Source organism: Colletotrichum scovillei, assembly GCF_011075155.1.
Source record: "Colletotrichum scovillei strain TJNH1 chromosome Unknown Contig00005, whole genome shotgun sequence".
Classification (NCBI taxonomy): Eukaryota; Fungi; Ascomycota; class Sordariomycetes; order Glomerellales; family Glomerellaceae; genus Colletotrichum; species Colletotrichum scovillei.
The window spans coordinates 1,410,690-1,427,570 of NW_023336263.1; the positions used below are offsets into that span (position 1 = coordinate 1,410,690).

The 16,881-nt window shown below is 50.8% G+C and overlaps 5 protein-coding genes across 5 annotated transcripts; 4 read left to right on the forward strand and 1 right to left on the reverse strand.

Annotated features, from left to right (window-relative positions):
• Window positions 1-356: 356 nt before the first annotated feature.
• On the forward strand, window positions 357-824 carry HER10_EVM0008839 (uncharacterized protein; the record flags this gene model as incomplete). The annotated part of the gene is made up of 1 exon (XM_035478347.1): window positions 357-824. The coding sequence occupies one exon, from the start codon at window positions 357-359 to the stop codon at window positions 822-824; it is 468 nt and encodes a 155-aa protein (XP_035334222.1).
• Window positions 825-1,761: 937 nt separating this feature from the next.
• HER10_EVM0002960 (uncharacterized protein) lies at window positions 1,762-2,311 on the reverse strand (the record flags this gene model as incomplete). Its single annotated transcript, XM_035472651.1, has 2 exons — window positions 1,762-2,142; window positions 2,195-2,311. The coding sequence occupies 2 exons, from the start codon at window positions 2,309-2,311 to the stop codon at window positions 1,762-1,764; spliced, it is 498 nt and encodes a 165-aa protein (XP_035333823.1).
• A 2,466-nt stretch (window positions 2,312-4,777) lies between these two features.
• Window positions 4,778-6,093, forward strand: HER10_EVM0005053 (uncharacterized protein; the record flags this gene model as incomplete). Its single annotated transcript, XM_035474678.1, has 3 exons — window positions 4,778-4,993; window positions 5,049-5,557; window positions 5,610-6,093. 3 exons carry the CDS (start codon window positions 4,778-4,780, stop codon window positions 6,091-6,093), a joined length of 1,209 nt encoding a protein of 402 aa, XP_035333963.1.
• Window positions 6,094-10,266: 4,173 nt separating this feature from the next.
• On the forward strand, window positions 10,267-11,118 carry HER10_EVM0005716 (uncharacterized protein; the record flags this gene model as incomplete). Its single annotated transcript, XM_035475321.1, has 2 exons — window positions 10,267-10,752; window positions 10,789-11,118. 2 exons carry the CDS (start codon window positions 10,267-10,269, stop codon window positions 11,116-11,118), a joined length of 816 nt encoding a protein of 271 aa, XP_035334000.1.
• A 3,411-nt stretch (window positions 11,119-14,529) lies between these two features.
• Window positions 14,530-15,141, forward strand: HER10_EVM0011612 (uncharacterized protein; the record flags this gene model as incomplete). The annotated part of the gene is made up of 2 exons (XM_035481040.1): window positions 14,530-14,672; window positions 14,712-15,141. 2 exons carry the CDS (start codon window positions 14,530-14,532, stop codon window positions 15,139-15,141), a joined length of 573 nt encoding a protein of 190 aa, XP_035334424.1.
• Window positions 15,142-16,881: the final 1,740 nt, after the last annotated feature.

Consider the following 16,881-nt stretch of genomic DNA (forward strand, 5'->3'; position numbering starts at 1 on the left):
TCACACTCCCTCATCTTCGCCTTCGAGTGTTCAGTCGACCCTTTAGTCTTCTCGCGGCACCCGCTTGTGCGCCTCATTCATCCATCCTACTTATCATCGCTGCTTTGCTGCCATCTCTTCTCGCGGCTTCTCATCGACGCACCTTCTTTCCTTCCCACATCAACAGCTGCGAGATCATCACCGACTTTAGCCCAAGCAGCCAGTTGCCACCTGAACAGCAACCGGCAACGCCATCCTATTCAATCGATTCATCTACACACCTCAGTCCAGGTAAGAAGCTCTTTGCTAGATGATATTTCAACTATTGTCTGAAGCTAATTTTCATGTGAAAAGACCACACAAAGTCGCGATATAAGATGTCTCCCAACGCGACTTCCGATGATCTCGCTATCACTCACGAGATGAATCCGGAGAACAAGGACAACACCAAGCCGGGCCCTTCTACCCAACCTGCCCTTGGAACCACCGCCACTGCTGCCGACCAGGGTATATCCCAGATGCAGCGTCTCCATGCCAGCATCCAGGAAGAGCGCCAGGCTCATATCAAGGAAGCCCAGCGCCTCGAGGCCCAATACCAGGCGGAGCGGGAGGAGAAGGAGCGCCTGGAGGCGGCTGCTCAGAAGGCTGCTGCTCAGAAGGCAAAGGACGAGGCGCAGAAGGCGCGTATTGAGAGAGCCGTGCAGGCCACCCCTGAGGAGCGTGCGGCCTATGAGGAGGCTTTGGAGGCTCGTGACGCGATGAGGCGTGCTGAACGCAGCCGTGCCAATACTCTCGGCCGGATCAACGGATACCTCGAGGCCTGGGGAAAGAAGCCCCGACGTTGAGGGAGGACTAGTTCTTGACTGCATCTTGTCTGATGGCTTGCTTATGGTAGTCAGAGGCAAAAATCATTCAGGAATGACCCAAATACGCCGGGTACCTTTTTGAGGCTTACAAAGGCCTTTCCATAGAGTACACAATCAATGGCAAGCACTTCAAACTGACAAAGATTGGAAAAAATGGCAACATGAAAATGTGAAAGGGTATGTGTATGTGAAAGAAGTGATTCTGTTCAGTGCTTTAGCACTCTAACGAGAATGACTGAGGCTCAAGCAAAAGAATGTGACATTCTTCATCATGTACTTGAGCAGGGATATTTTACACATCTTGCGATGTTCACTTAAGTCATGGGCACCTTGTCTTGACCACTGAAGGCCCGGTGTTGCCGCTACACTAGCAAAGAGACAGTGAATACAGACAAAGTCACACAGCCATTTCATACAATGCACATGGATCTCAATTTCTTTGTCCTTAAGGTGATGTTTATTTATTTGCATCATAGAAAGGCGATGCGATTGTGAAATTCTTAAAGGCCCATAAAGTCAAGACTTCCTCCAATTTACACTCCCAGTCGAGATACCATCGCGTAATTCCGCCACAGAGTCCCCTGATCTTTGGTTAAACCATAGAGTAACGACCAGCAGAGATGTCTTCACGCTGCCAAGCCACCTGTTCAGCCGTCCAGGTTCGGCCCGGTATGGTCCTGATTTGATGCAGTTCGACCCAGCGATTCTTGGCATCGAACCACAACAAGTTGGAGGAGGCCGACTCGTCTAGCTCGTGAGATGCGATCCACTGGTCGACTGCCTTTATAAGGCGACAGTTCTGGCGGTCAGCCAGCCGCGGGTACTTAGGGTTCGCTTCGTCGGCAAGGTAGTCCTTCCGACCACGGGCATACGTGTTGATGAGGTCACTCATTCGGTTGTCGCTAACCTTGGCCTCCTAGGCCGGATTGCGCTTTGCCAGGATGCGCTGAACCTTTGCCCAAAGTTGACGATTGGTCACTCTGGATCTTCCCATGACGTACAGAACTCCGTTGGCAGCACAGAAGATCTCTTCGACCTTCAGAGCAACAGAGTGCTGCATGTGATCCGGGTGAATAGGAAGGTCGGGAGAGTTGGGGACGACAAGGTCTCTTTTGAGACCTAGGAGAGTGACGAACTTCCTGTCCTTGTTGCTGATGATGACATCGGGTAGGGTGAAGCCGGGAAACTTCAGGTATGCTTGAACGCGGCGAATCTCGGGGTCAACCGTGATCTTTCTAGCGCTTCTGTTGGGAGCCAGGTCGCTGGAGAAAGCCGCAGAAGGTGATCGAGTAGAGAGCTGTGAACTATATCAGTATGTGCATGATATAAGCGCCGAAATGAGAACTTACGGCTGGGGATGGTCGGAATGGTAAGGAGAGCTCACGGCTAAACTCGCGGCTCGGGAGGGGGATGTCGCAAGATTCTTCTCTCTTAACGTCCATCTGTTGGGATCTCATGTCGGCCATCTGGTGAACACTTGGTCAGTTGATAACGTTTGCTGAAATATCTGTGGAATACTTTACCTTGAAGGCGATGGCCTCATGCGGTTGGCCCGGGGTCGTGTGTATTTGAAGACTTGGGTGGTGAACAAGATAAATTCAAAGAATGCAAAAATGCAGTTGCAGTAAAAGAGGCTCTCAGGAGACTGGACGAAAGAAGAGTTCCACGTCTCTGATTACCGCAGTGAGAAGTTGTGTGCAAAGTGAGTGAGAGAGTGAGGGAGGGAGTGAGTGAGTGAGTAAGGGCAACAACAACTGCCAAGCACGGGCCCTCATGATGGGATCCACAGCTTCACTTTTCCCTACCTGGGAAGGAGCTGATTGACTGGGTGACAGGTCGTACCTTCCCTTCAGGAGTTCACCAACAAAGTCCAAATTCTTTCCCCTTGGACTTAGGTAGGAACGAAAACTAACCTAACATGGACCCCCACAGAAAAGGCTACCTCCTTCTTACTGGAGTCCCGGCTTGGGCTACCTCAACATCCAGTTGCGTCCCTACAAATCCACAATGGCTCAACTTCCTCCACAAACCACCATACCGTACCATCTAACCATTGGCCTGGAGAATAGACTGGAGGTCTACTGGATCTGAAGCGAGATATATGAGCGTCTTCAAATCATTAGCGAGTTATTGAACGGTTCAAGAGGGACACGAGAAAGGTAAGTTGCCCCCCTGCTTGCCACTTTGAAACATGATCTTGATTACTATTTGGCCTACAGGAAAACTACGAAACCTTTGCGCGCAACTGTTTGTCCCAATATGAAAAAGTTTCGGGTATCGCACTGGTAAGAGTGTGACAAGCTGTCCAGAAACAGGTCTGTCGCTCCGGTTCCCTGATTCCTGAGTGCATCGCCCAGGCGGGAGTCACTGCAATGTCATCGGAAGCGACTCATGTCAAGTTCACCTTCCATCTGAGTACGGAAGGTAGTCTTGAGAGGTCTATTTAGAAAGAAGCCCCGGACTGCCCAACAGCGGAGTTTACGGAGGCCGATCGAACACTCCGGCCGGCCTTTCCTCTGAGATCAAGGCTGTCAGAACTCCACTGCACGGGAGCGTGCACTGATCACAAATACAAGAGTCAGACTCGACCTTCATACCACAAATCTATGACTCTCGTATTCGGAAGCCCGACTCTTTTCAGCTTCAGTGTTTTGGCAACCGCGTATTTCTTGCCCAACGAGATCGGACGACGGCCGACTCGGAGCCCGCGAACCAGCGATATAGAACGGCGACTTCGGGCTTCTTTAAATCTTCTGAGAGTAGGAATGGGCAGGAAAAGTCTTTTGACTTCGTTTTCGCTGTTCGGTGCTGCTTGGACTCAGTCCAATTGCTCTAGCGTTGTTCGTCTGAGACGTTCGAGACGAATGTTCCTCTCGTCTGATACCCCACGAGAGAACGAAGAAGCTCATGCACTGCTCTGCGGCAACCGCCAAAAACCGTTCCTCGTGGCACGAGCACAAAGGGCCAGAACATTCTTGTCAGAATCTGCCGCCGCAATGAGTCGTCTGGAAGCTCCAACAGAAATGGTCCAAATTGGCCCTTAACAAAAGACATAATGGGCAAACCCGAACAAAAACCTTCGGTACTACCCACACTGCGTATCGATTATCTCATTTCGACAACACCCTCGAATCGAAGCAACGAACACTTGATCTGGAAGATGGGTGGACCCCTGCAGCGTGACAAGTTCTCAGACTCGGGATTTGACTACTTCAAAGGTCACCCCTAGTTGTCCGAAAGTCCTAAGAGATCGCGTACGTGATCTCCCGATTGGCTTCAGCCTTTCACTTCCGAAATGCAACCATTGAGAAGCTGTGCAACGGCTAACGGGAGTTTCCCAAAGTATTATGTGACACCTTTATTCTCTGCCATGTCGCATTAGCCGTCTCCCCTTACCCATATGTTATCAATCTCGATACCATCATACAAGAAGGTCCATCACTGAGTAAAGAGGAAAATGCGACGTATCAACCATTTTCATTCCAGAAACATGACATCACGCATCGCCGTTGCGCTCAACCGTAGCAAAAAACCTGCCAACTGCCGATGGCACGGACGTTGGTTACAAACGCTCAAGTTAAGCTTTCCTAAGCTTTTCTTCAGTCCAGACACAAGCGCCAACCTTCTTGGCAGCCTCACTCGCCAGGCCAGGCACACCAAACCAACTTCCGCACCGTTGCCTATCCTTGCTGTATTTAGAGTTGGGGAATCTGTGTCATCCGATCAGATCCCAACTCAAGATGCAAGGTTGCATTATTCCGCAGCAAGAGGCGAAGAGAGAAGTGCAACAACATAAAGCTTTTGGGTGGGAAGCAGTTTATCATCCGAGGACTTGTGCGTTCCTGTTCCTGATCGTCGAGGATGCACATCTCTCCTTCCCGCATGACACCTTTAACCAGACTGTCAACATCTCACCGGTCACCATCAAGATGATGGGCGACTCAGAGGCCGCCGCGGCCGTCGCGGCCGGTCGTGTACCACCGGAAATCAGCCTCGCATACCTGGAGGAAGACAGAGACGGACCTTCAATGGATGCGTCAATTTTCATGTTCGCCATTACGTTGGTGATTGTCAACGGTCGCGCCTTTTCACGATTCTTTCTACGGAAAACCTTTGGGATAGACGACACGCTAGCAGTGATATCTATGGTGAGCTAGCTGAACACGGTGTCCGGAAAGGAAACTGAAGCTGACAACGGCCCAGGCAATGTTCATAGCCTTCGTTCCACTGTGCATCATCCTCATCAACATTGGCTCTGGTCGACATTTTGAATTCATCCAGTTCGTCATGACCCAAGAAATTCTGGAAGAGACGGAGATTCTTGACTTCACCGCCCACCTCATCTACACAAGCGCTCTCTTCGTTTGCCGGTTCTCGGGTCTAGCTTTTTACTACCGAGTGTGCGGCGTCCACAGTCGATTCCTCCTCGCAATCAAGGGAGCCGGACTATTTTTGATCGCCGGCTACATCACGCAGATGCTCCTGATCATATTCCATTGTCTTCCCGTGACAGCAATATGGCCTTACGAATGGCAGTCACAATTCAACCAGTACAAATGCCTTCCATGGGGCTTTGTCTACGGAATTAACTCGGCGGTTTCGTTGCTTTGCGACTTTGTGCTCTTCGGAATACCCGTAGCGATGTTATGGATGTTGGAAATGACAAGGAAGAGGAAGATTCAGCTTGCTTGCATTCTTCTGCCCGGGATTTTGTGAGTGGTGACTAGCTTGCCCCTAGATTACACACCTACTGACTTTTGAAAGTGTCGTCGCCATTTCAATTGCCCGTCTCATTCTAGTTATCAACGGTCAATGGCAACCAGACCAGTCATGGATTTACAGCCCGCTTCTCGCAATTGAAGTGTCCGAAATCGGTGCGACGCTCATCGCACTCTCCATCCCAGGATTCAGGCCATTAGCAGATGAGCTTTTCAACAGAGTAGTCGCAAAACTAAGACAGTGGTTTCCCAAGTTGTTCAACAAGCGCCGGCGCAATTCCACAGTGCACCCCGATTTATGGTACGAAACACCACCATGGCAACAAGATGGAACACCGATGACGGGAGACTTCAAAGCAAAGGACCTTGAGAGAGTCGTTGGGTTGGAGCTGAAGGAAATACGGAGCCCCGACAAGTCCCACCCAAGTCCTATCGACAAATACGCGCAATCCAGTAAAGGCAAGGCAAGACCTGAGAGCACGAACATCTGGATGTTTGAAGACCCGGTCAAGGACAAAGATCGGATGTGATCTTGACCACAAAACGAACACTTCTAATGCCTGTTTGGCTCATCTCATATTGAACGGACAATTGGTTGGGGAGAAGGGGACGGGCTCAGCGAGTCAAACACGATAACAACACTAACAACTCCAGCACACGAATTGGCACAGGAAAGTAGACAGACAGTCAGGCGCAAGCACACCACCGCGTCATGTATACGATGAATTATGAAATACCATTATCATTGATCCATTATCATTGACAACACTTTATGTACCTGCCAAGCTGTGTAACGATGCTGTGATCGACGAACCGTTCGGGGTAGCCAAGAATCGCCCAGCAAGTGGCAATTTTGCGCGACTGGGCAGCTCTTCAGAAACAACAAAACAAACTCAGCCAATCGCTTGACATGCCGACAGTCAGCATCCCAAGAAAACCAGACACCTCATAACGAACAGAAAGACACTTTCGATGGTAAAAGCTGAAGCCCAACTTTCGAAATCGACGCGCCAAATGTCGACGAGTTTGAAGAGGCCAAGATGAGCAGAGTTCCGTTTCTCATACGCGCGCCCACACAGCTCCCTTCAGCTTCGGAAGCAGGCACTGCAAGGTAACGGAATCATCGTATTGGAAAGTGCTGCAGCCGCGGATAAGGGGTCAAAAGGAAGAGCAGACTTTCGGTCTAATTCGCCAAGCTGTGTTACGGATATTTGAGTAGAAGCTTGCTTGGCGGCTTCCCCCTTGAAGATACTGCAGGGTGAACCCAAGCGCGAGAGACCACAAATTTGACTAGCGGGGCCTTATGAAAGCTTATTTCGACGATGGTGGTTGTGCGCGGGTCTCTCCGCGTTTTCCCTCGCTGGGCTGCATATTGGAGCTGGGACACTCCCTTCTGTTCGGCTTACATGTGTTTCCCGAATCGAGCATTTCTCCGTCCATCTGTCACGTCCACTTCTGCATTCGTCGCCTTGAACCGTCCACCCCGTCCACCTCATTCCATCCAAAGATTATCGGCGCCATCCATCTATCCGCCATACGCCAAGTCGTCAACGGTGTTGCAGGTGTGGAAGACTGATGTGGTTTACTCATCAGTCAGTACGCGCATCCCATCTCGATGGGTTTGCTTGACGGACACGAGTGCGTGCGGTGTCTCGCCTGGAGTCGTGGGAGATGCCGCGGAAAGACGCACGCGCGGTAGAGCTCGGACTGGATCATGCGGAAGGGGAATGGAATATCTTTGCACAATTTTGCACATTGCTCTTCATAACCCGCTAATTCCGCAGTTATGCCCGTGACAACCTACCTAGGTGGAAGATTCCCCCTTCGATGGGCAGAAGATGTCCAAGCGGATGTGCTAAGTTTCGAGAGTCTCTAAACCACCAAACGTTATCAACTAGAGCGCCGCGTTAACCGCGCCTTTACAGAGCCTATTCAATTATCACCAGACCCGATCCGTGAAGTTCTGTTGGCCAGCATATCGAATCACTATCAAATTAGAGATAGGCTCTGTGACGGACTTTCGGGTTATAACCCCGCCACCCCGCCTCACCTCTACGTTCAGGTAGAGTGGAGAGGGGAATAATTGGTCCCCAGAGTTCTCGATGGCTTGACTCGTTTGGTGCATCTCGAGGAGAATTCCCCCTTGTTTCATGTTTCAAGATTCTCTCCTGGACAAAAGAAGGGATGATCCTCGACACCCCCACACCTCTTGCGTGATAAACGAGGTGCTCCCTGGAAGAACATCTCAGGAACCGTCCACTCGGCAACCCATGATCAACAATTTGGCATTGGCGCCGTGAATCGCGCAGTGGAAGTGTGTCCATGGAAGTGGCCTCGACCTGTTCCCGCCTGACTGCATTTTTTCCCGCCTCTCCCTCTCCCGTCCCCCTTTTCGTCCGTATTGTCAAGAAACTTTACAAAAGCAAACCCGCCAAGCAAAGGCCAAGCCGGTACCACATACTCCCTTGGCCCTTCCCTCCATGCGTCCCTCATACTCTATCCTCTCTATGACTTTCACGGGCAGAACAAGCTTTGGGCGTTTCTCGGCGCTAAATAAGCTTGCAACGCATCCGCCCTCTTCCCGTTGTGGGGTTCTTGCGAAGCCTGCATTCCCTCCTTTAACCCTTGCCCAGCTTCCTTTTACCGCTGTCGTGTACGGGCTTCTTCTTTGTTAGACTGGGACAGACGCCAGGCACATCCCTTAAAGAAGTGTAGGCTAGCTGGATGATTTGCCCCATTTCGGTTCGTTCTTTCGGGTATGACGGTTCAGAGACTGAATCTTGTTCACGTTGTTTCGTTTCATGCCGCGAGGGAGACTACAATGGGTTAGGACTGCATTGAGGCCCCGTCGTTTCGGTGAAATGTTTCCTTGGTTGTGGGACTTTGCGTGGCTGGGTCTTGGCGAATGTAAGGGATCTGGTGAGACGGCCTGATAGAGGTTGATTATGAGGTGCCTGTACCCACGTCGGAGGTTCTCGTGGAGGCAGTTCGCGGAAGACGTATGACAGGTCTGCGGGGGACTCGGAGATTAGGGTTCACTGGCAGACTGACGCCGCCTTTCCACGAACTCTTGTCCTATCAACCACGGAGCTCCGTAAGCTTCAAGGCTGCGATATGATGGCTCCGGCATCCCACAGTCTGCAGATGATGAGATATAAATGAAGTAATGTCCGTTGAAAGCTGAATCTTTGCCGCCTTGGCAGCTAGCTCCTCGCCGTTCAAGAATCGACGTCGCCGAAAATGTATCCCAGAAGAGAACTCACGCGGCAGGTCGCCGATAGCCGGCGATGACGATCTGAATTTGATCTTTGTTTGCGTAAATAATCGGTTCGCCCCACCTTCATTGACCTCGTTCTCGTTATTCTTTGACAGGGTCACCACGGCTTGGCGGCTGCGGCATATCGAAGATGCCGTCTACGCTGTGTTGGGAAGTTCACCTGACGCAGTACTTTGACAACAACTGCACTCCAGGTCCGAGCAGGCCTCAAAACAGATGTATTGAGCCTGTCTCTACGAGTACTCAAACTGGTGTTGCCTACGAATTGGATGATTCTTGTCTTGATGGATGTGCGGTTTGAAAAGTCGGCGATGTCGTGTCCAGAGCGCTTTGTGGCGAACTCTGTTCAATTGTCAACAACGAGTTTCATTCACAAACTCATTGATAGCCCTATCCATTTATGACGTGTAACTACGTTGTATCTTCGTATGATCATTACCAATGCGGCTGTAGGTTTGCTTCTTTCAGTTCTGTACTACTGGCCTCTTCAGTGAGTGAAGGCGGCAGTTGTGACTCTGGAAATCGTACTGAAATCATTATGTGCGCCGGTTCTCGTTTGGCATCAGAAAATAATGAACCACCGTGTATAGCACTGCCTGAATAATATGCCGTATCAAGTCGCGTTGGTGGGTTCGAGCAAACCGCTGCGAGCTTCGGGATACATTATCTTAACCTATATGTGGGAATCCAGAGTGACGTCGCTGTTTCCCGAGTATTCGCATCAAATCAGCTTCCAGCTCAATGTCAGACTTAGAGCGGGAATAAATTTCGAGCGAAGGACTACTCAGATAGTTTGCAGAGAGACCCCCGTAGTTGAAGAGGGGTTGATGTGATCCCTAGGTTCACCTCTTGCCATCGTTCGGATTTTTGTCGGCCGTCGCCTAGGTAGCAGAAATGCGGAAGAGGGTCAGTAGTCCGGCTACTTTGTGATCATCTTGTCCAAATAGCCTCTGTCATGTGGCAATGAAGAAGATCTCCCCCCGGATTATTGTAGCAATGGCCCCACTACATTTGTCCTCTGCTGTTGTGGGAATATGCAAAGGGCAAGAAGTGAATATAACTTCATCCAAAGCACGTGACCATTCGGCCAGAAGGCCCTCATCCCGCTTCTTACCAGCTCAGTCCTTCTACGTGAGGGGTGAATTTCTTTTTGTTTACTTTTTTCTCACGAAAACGCCGTGCTGGATTTGCGTCTCACTAACAACACCACTCGCGTCACCCATTCCTCTACTTATTGCATCGCACAATCGCCCGCCATCCGACTTTTCGCATTGCGAGTCATCGCAGCCTAAGCGCACCCATATCGAGATTATAGCCAATTTCAGATATTCTACGGTAAGCTGCAGCATCATCCAAATATTGCGATTAGCCCTTGTCTAATGTTTTCTTGCCGTACAGTATCGTCCTAGCCTCTTTTGTCTGAAATATGCCGCCAGTCACCCTTCTCACCACTCCCGGGGCGCGCAACCTCAATCACAAGGTCCTTGCCAAGATTCCTGGACTCCTGTTCCTCGATAGCGGCGACTTCCTTCTGGGAGATGAGATGTCATGCGCCATGTTGCTGGGAAAGACGATGAAGAACGACCGCAAGCTCCCCAAGAACCCGAACGCCCTCAAGTTCTACATTCACCGAGTCTCCAAGAGACTCTATGGCCTCATCATGGAGGCCAACAACCATCTCATGGAGCTCAAGAAGGGAAACACCAGCCTCCGTCGCATTCTTAACAATCACCGCCAGCAGGAGTTCTGGACCTTTGTCTTTGGCCAGCTTCGAGTGAACCGTAGATGGGACGTGTTCACTCCCCACGGACCGCAGGTCGAGGCCCTTCTCGACCGCTTCTGCGACGCGCGCAGAGACTACCTCCTTGCCCGCGCCCCTGACGCCGCCGATGACGAGGCTGCCAAGAACCCCGTCTTCAGCCCCATGCTTGAGGCCCTGGATGCTTAGATCGCATCCAAGGCCGAGTTGGTTGGCTTGTTCTACGCCATTCCCGATGACTCCGACCTTCTCTTCGCTCCGTCTCCTCCTGGCCGGGCCTTCTCGCCTATCGACCACGCCATTGCCAGCGCCGCCACTGTCGACAATGATGAGTCCCCTGACACTAGTGCCGAGGAGCAGAAGAACGAGGAGGACGACACTCCCCTTAACAGTTCTCTTGTGACGATGCAGCTCTGGGCCATTGTCCGGCCCATCGTGAATAGGGAGAAGGAGAGACTTGGTCTTCGCACCTATGAGCACAACGAGTTGGCCGAATTCCTGCGCATGAACACCCAGTAATGGTAATTAGGATGAACGGATTTCATATGCGTATGGTACTAGACATGGAGGATGGACACGGTTGGACATCACTTGATAGAATCATACGATTCGGTTGTGGGGGGTTGGGTTCATTACCTAGGATATCTACGCAAATGGCCAACTCTTTTGTCCGTGGGCCTATTGATTAGATATTCCGTTTAGCTTTGGTTGAGTGGGTAATTATGCCGTAAAGCATGACTTTCGTAAGCTGAACATTCCATCTAGTCCTGTACTCCCCAAAACTCCTTTTGCAATCTACGTGACCTATGTCCGATGTGAAAGGGCTGTTTGTTGCTAAATAACCTTCACATTCATCATCAAAGACGCTGCATAGATCATCGTGTTTGGTACCAGATTTGTTTAGGTCCCTGGATTTCATCAATAAACGGTCATTCTATTCAATAAAACAATGAGTCGCTGCACTTCTTTCTTGTAACAGATGATAGGATGTCTGGGACCTGAAAATGGAAAGGACGTGTCGCCAAATCCCATCATGGTTTGACTGTCGCGTGGTCGACCAGTATCCCAGGCTGCAGCGACCTGAAGTCGGAGTGGGGGTACTTATATCAAATTGACTGAGAAATTCGCAACCCAGGGGAAGGGGGGCAGGTTAGAGTCGGATGGTGCAGATGTAGGGCCCCTCTGCATGAATTGTCGGCGCCGGTAGCCCCCTTGTACCAAATTGTCTCTTAAGAGCATGGGTTCGAGTCTTTATCTAAGCAATCTTTTTTTTAGAACTTTTTGGGCCTGACAGATTAGGTGGGGTACTTATACCTAACTGATGGAGAAATTCCCAAAACCCAAGGGAAAGGGGGCAGGTTAGAGTCGAATGGCGTAGATGTAGGGCCCCGCTACATGAATCGCCGGCGCCGGAAGCCCTCTAGTACTGATCTGTGTCTCTGAAGAGCGTGGGTTCGAGGCTCCTTGGGAGCATTCCTTTTTGATTTTTGCAAGCCCCACGGCTTCTGTGGGGTATACATATACAAACTGATCGAAATGTTAGCAACCCAGGGGAAAGGGGGCAGGTTATGAGCTGGATGGTGCAGTTGTTGGGCCCCTCTGCATCATTACGGGCGCCGGAAGCCCCCCAGTACCAAAATGACCTCTTAAGAGGTCGGGTTCGAGGCTCCCTCGGAGCAAATCCTTTTTACCTTTTTTGGCTAGTAATGACAATGCCGTGATCCTGGTTTTTGGCGACCGCGACCGTCGTGATAGAGAAACTCCAGCTGATACCAGAACCCGATTGACGGTCATTCTCTCCTTGAATGTGAGATGACTTATCTAGCAGTAAGACCATTGAGAAGCTATACACTCTCATTTGACGTGCGACATTGATTCCTTTTCCTCCCGGCTGCTTACGGCTTTTTCATTGAACAGATGGCGGCACACAGAAGCTACGAGCTGCAGAAGCAGGACTGTTGTTTGATCTGGTTGTGCCTACCTTTGAACTGTAAGGAAAATGGCTGAATATTGACAAAGGCTTCGCCTGGATACCTCTTGCAGCATCGCTCGTGGATTCATTGTCCAGACCAAAACAAAGTCATGTACAAGACATAGCCAAAGACCACGATAATAGAAGGACCCGGAGTGGATTACATGAGGCTTTGACAAAGCCATGTTGGGACACATCTCTTCGTCGTTGAATCATAGTGGTGGAGCGAGAAGATGACAGTTCAACTAAAGTTTGTGGATGCAGCGCCACGCCAGGGCCTGTCCCAATCGCTGGACGCGACACGTCCCAAAAGAGTATTCGCCCCACCTTGGGTGTGCTCCCTGCCCCGGACCCATTTGTAAGGGCTGCCCCTCCTACCTTATCCACGCAATGCTGTTGCAAACGGCCACCACACAACTAATTGGGCGCGCGTTGCGCGACGGGAAATTAGCAATGGGCAAGGTTTTATGAGTAGAATTATTTTGAAATAGTGACCGGTGACAACATGCCGGAATATATGATGTCAAACCAACCAAGTCTTCCACTAGTCTCTTCGTGTAACAGTGGTGACTAAAGTAGTCTGACAGTATGAGGATCCGGAACACCGTAGTATCTCACGACTCTCCTGGAATTCATGGATGATATACTTCCAGCCGGCGAACTGCGACTAGTCAGCAAGTTGGCAGCAGCATTGACGTAGAACTCTTGGCATGAGATGCCTCACATCAGCACACCGGCAAGGGATGTTCAGAGCTCTGGGAGCAACCCAAGGATAGCAGTTTCCTCGCTGACGCCCATCAAGGAGGGGACCAATTATGGCTTATAAGGCATGAATTCACATAATACAACTGTGAATCAAGTGGCGTGAATGAGATACGACGGAAACTCAAGGCTAGATTGCACCAACTGTGCTGGGGATTGCTCAGCCAGCTGTGGTGGAATTCAGAGGCAACTTCGCATCTCATGTGTCTGAGATAAGATGGACGGGGGCACGGGTAGGACTCTCTAATCAGACGGCACGCTCATGTTTCTCAGTGCCATCTGGGCACTCCTATTTTGAAGGGGCAGACCTGCTTTCTTGGGCTTTTAGTTTGACAATGTCAAGTGTCAAGTGTCACCACATCCTGTCGGACTCCACTGCTTCCAGCTCAATGCTTGGCTTCCAATGTCATGAGACTAACTGAAGGCACCATATACCAACTTCATGTCGTCACTGCTAATTCTGTAGAGCATAGGCATACCAGTCACTCATGGTGTACTGAGACGGGGCGGAGGAGAAACTCCTCTGAGGTTCTGGAAGGTCTAGTGGCTCCTGCTCGACGCCCAAGCAGGTAGGAACAACATGTCAGTAGGCCGTCTTACCTTACATTCAAGGTAATCTTCCAGGTCGAGAAGGACCCACGTCAGGTGACTTCACTACTAAAGTTGAAGGATGCGGCTTGTGGCCTGGATTGACTGTCCAACACGTGTGGCTACACTCGCACCTTCCTTCTGAGATTTTCTGGCCAGAAAAGACGTAGATCCACCTTCATCCCACCCACAACAAGGGAAAGAACTGACCCGACACTTCATTCTACTTCAACTCCCGATTCCATCTTTTTCTGTCGTTTCCATCCGCAGAAGATTCCAGCCAGGGCAGGAACACTTTGCTCGAATGCCGCACACGAGTTGAAATTTCGCCTCAAATTCTGCTTTGGCTTCCAAATTCACAACCGCCACCTTTCTCTTCTTCTCCAACTTCATTCTCGTCCTCGACTTCATTTCCATCGCCCCCAAGCCAACGACATCGCCCTCGCCGTCGTTGCCAGCAATCCTGACTCGCTTGCAATCCCATCTCGAACACCTTCATCCATCCCAATTCTTCTCAATTTGTTCTCAATCAAACTCCATCTGTTTCTCGCCCTCGGAAACCTACCTAGATCGTTCAAAGCTAACACCATCTGTTACAGGCCACAACGATGCAGTCCCAAGACAAATCTGCCACAGACCTTCCGGTCGCTCCATCCATGGACGGATCAGGTCGTGCTGCGGAACGTCATGGCCTGCCAGATGTCCAGCGCACTGGATACCTGATCCAGCACTATATTGCGGAGCTTGAGTCGTACGTTGAAGCACAGCAAATGGTCGCTGGGGAAACCAGCTTGATCATCCAGGCGCTTGCTGCCGTCATCAACAACCTCCACAACATCAAAAGAAAGGCCGTTATCACGGCGAAGGACATCGAACACGTCATTGCCGCCGTCAAAGATGCCATGTCTGCGGCGAATGCCAGATCAAAGGCTGCCGGCGTGAAGGAGGCTGAGGCCAAGGCAAGAATTCGGGCCGAGACCGAGGATGAGGGACGTCGCTGCAAGAGTGCAAGCACCAATATCTCCGCTGCCGCTGCCTTCCTCCATATCGTCGACACCCTCGATATTGCCTACTACGAGTTGGGAAAGGCTCTTCAGGCGTCTCAGCTACGGTCTTACCGCGCTTTGGAGAGGGAGAACGCCCGGCTTCAGTCCAATTTGACAGCTCAGGAAGACACCATTGAGCGTTTGGAGCAGGAGATTGCAGAGCTGAAGGTATGATTCCCCGCTCAGCATCTAAAGCTTAGGGCAATATTGACTCGACACAGCAATCCAAGGACAGTTTATCTGAGGGGACCTTGATTAATTTGCTCGACTAGCCTTGAAGTCATCCATTGTGGTGGAATCCATTAGAAGATAAGGTAACTCAGGTGTAGATCCATGTCAGAGAGAAGGGGTGTTAGAGAATCATATTTCCAAGGTCCTTTGGAGGGGAAGTTCATTGTATTCATTGCTGTGGTCTTCGAATTATTTGTTTCTTCCAACAATACGACTGTTTGAACTAGGCCCCGTCGTCAAGATGGACTCGAAGCGCAAGCGCTCTGGAGCCAAATCCTCCTTTAATCACAGGTTTTGCCGCAGTGTCTTAGACTACATCTGTGCCCAATTTCTTCGTCCTGCTTCTATTCTAGCCGTCGTCCGAACCATTATCAACAGCTTCCCATGACGCTCCACATTCAGTGCTTACAGTCCAAGCAGCAAGAATAGCCCGCGCCGCGTGATTAGGCACCAACTCCGCATCAGACGATCCAGCCAAGCTGTCATAGATCGAAGTTCTTCTCGCCCAAATGCTGCCGGCAAACGACGAGAGAATACCATCCTCGTAATAAGGTTCGGTGGGGCCGCAATACCGCACCACCGTCAGGATTCCGCGATTCGGCCAACATCGTTCACCGGCGTCGTGGTCAAGGTCTGATCGCCAGGACGCGACTGTTGCAGAGGAAAAGAAGCTCCACTACAGATATCGAGCTTTTGGGCGACGAGAGGTTAGGAGGAGGAGCTTGTTGTTGTGGAGCTGGTCAAGGTGCAGGACAGCGCGACCGGCGTCGATTGTCTGGGGCGTGCTGACCATGACGTGCTTTCGGCGGAGAACAACGATCTTGTACTATCCAATCTTTTTGGCACCCCAAATCCTTAACATTTGTGGAGGCAAGGTCCAATTAGCGGATGAACGTCAAGATACACGTCCCCAACATGCTACTCAGCATCTCGTCGCTGACTTCCATTCCAGCTGTTGTTACATCGCTCCTGCCGCGTACTCTTCTCGATAAACCGCCGATTGGTCTTTGGCTGCGACCAGTGCCAGGGTGCTCCAACGCTTTGCATGTCTATGTGAGAAGGTTCGCCAGCGTCTCATGAGCCAAGAACTTTGCGACAGATGTCTGTCTGCTTTTTCTATTAATCCAGTGGTCCAAAACTGGGACTGCTCCTTCTATTTTGCAAGCAAGGAGCTCCAGCTGAGCGAGCTCCAGCTGAGCGTCGACTGCAACGCCGTGGCCGTGAAGTTGTTCTGACGCTGTGGGGGTCTTGAAGAACTGGATATTCTATTGAGGCGACAGCTCGGAACCCACATCCGATCCCTCCATGCAACCGACGCGCCGTGCTTGACGGAGCTCGGCTTCGGATAGTGCCCTGAAAATTTCGTCCTTACACGTGGCGGATCTGCTTGTTTTCTTATTTGATCGATGCATGGTCACGAGGCTATTGTAATTTTGTGTGATAAGTTGTATGAAGTAAGTAGGAACGGGCAAGATAGATGTCTTCGTCTGGGTTAAAAGGACGCGGCCGGAGAAAGGTATCAGTAGCGAGTCCCTCGGCACCAAGGTCTTCCTCCGCTTGGAAGTTCCCCTTGCCGTCTGTAGCCACTGTCCGTCAGGGCAGCCAGCGATTGATTCCGTCTGTCGAATGGCGAGAAGTGTAGTACAAACACGAATAGCCTGTTTTTGGCGTAAGACTTCACAT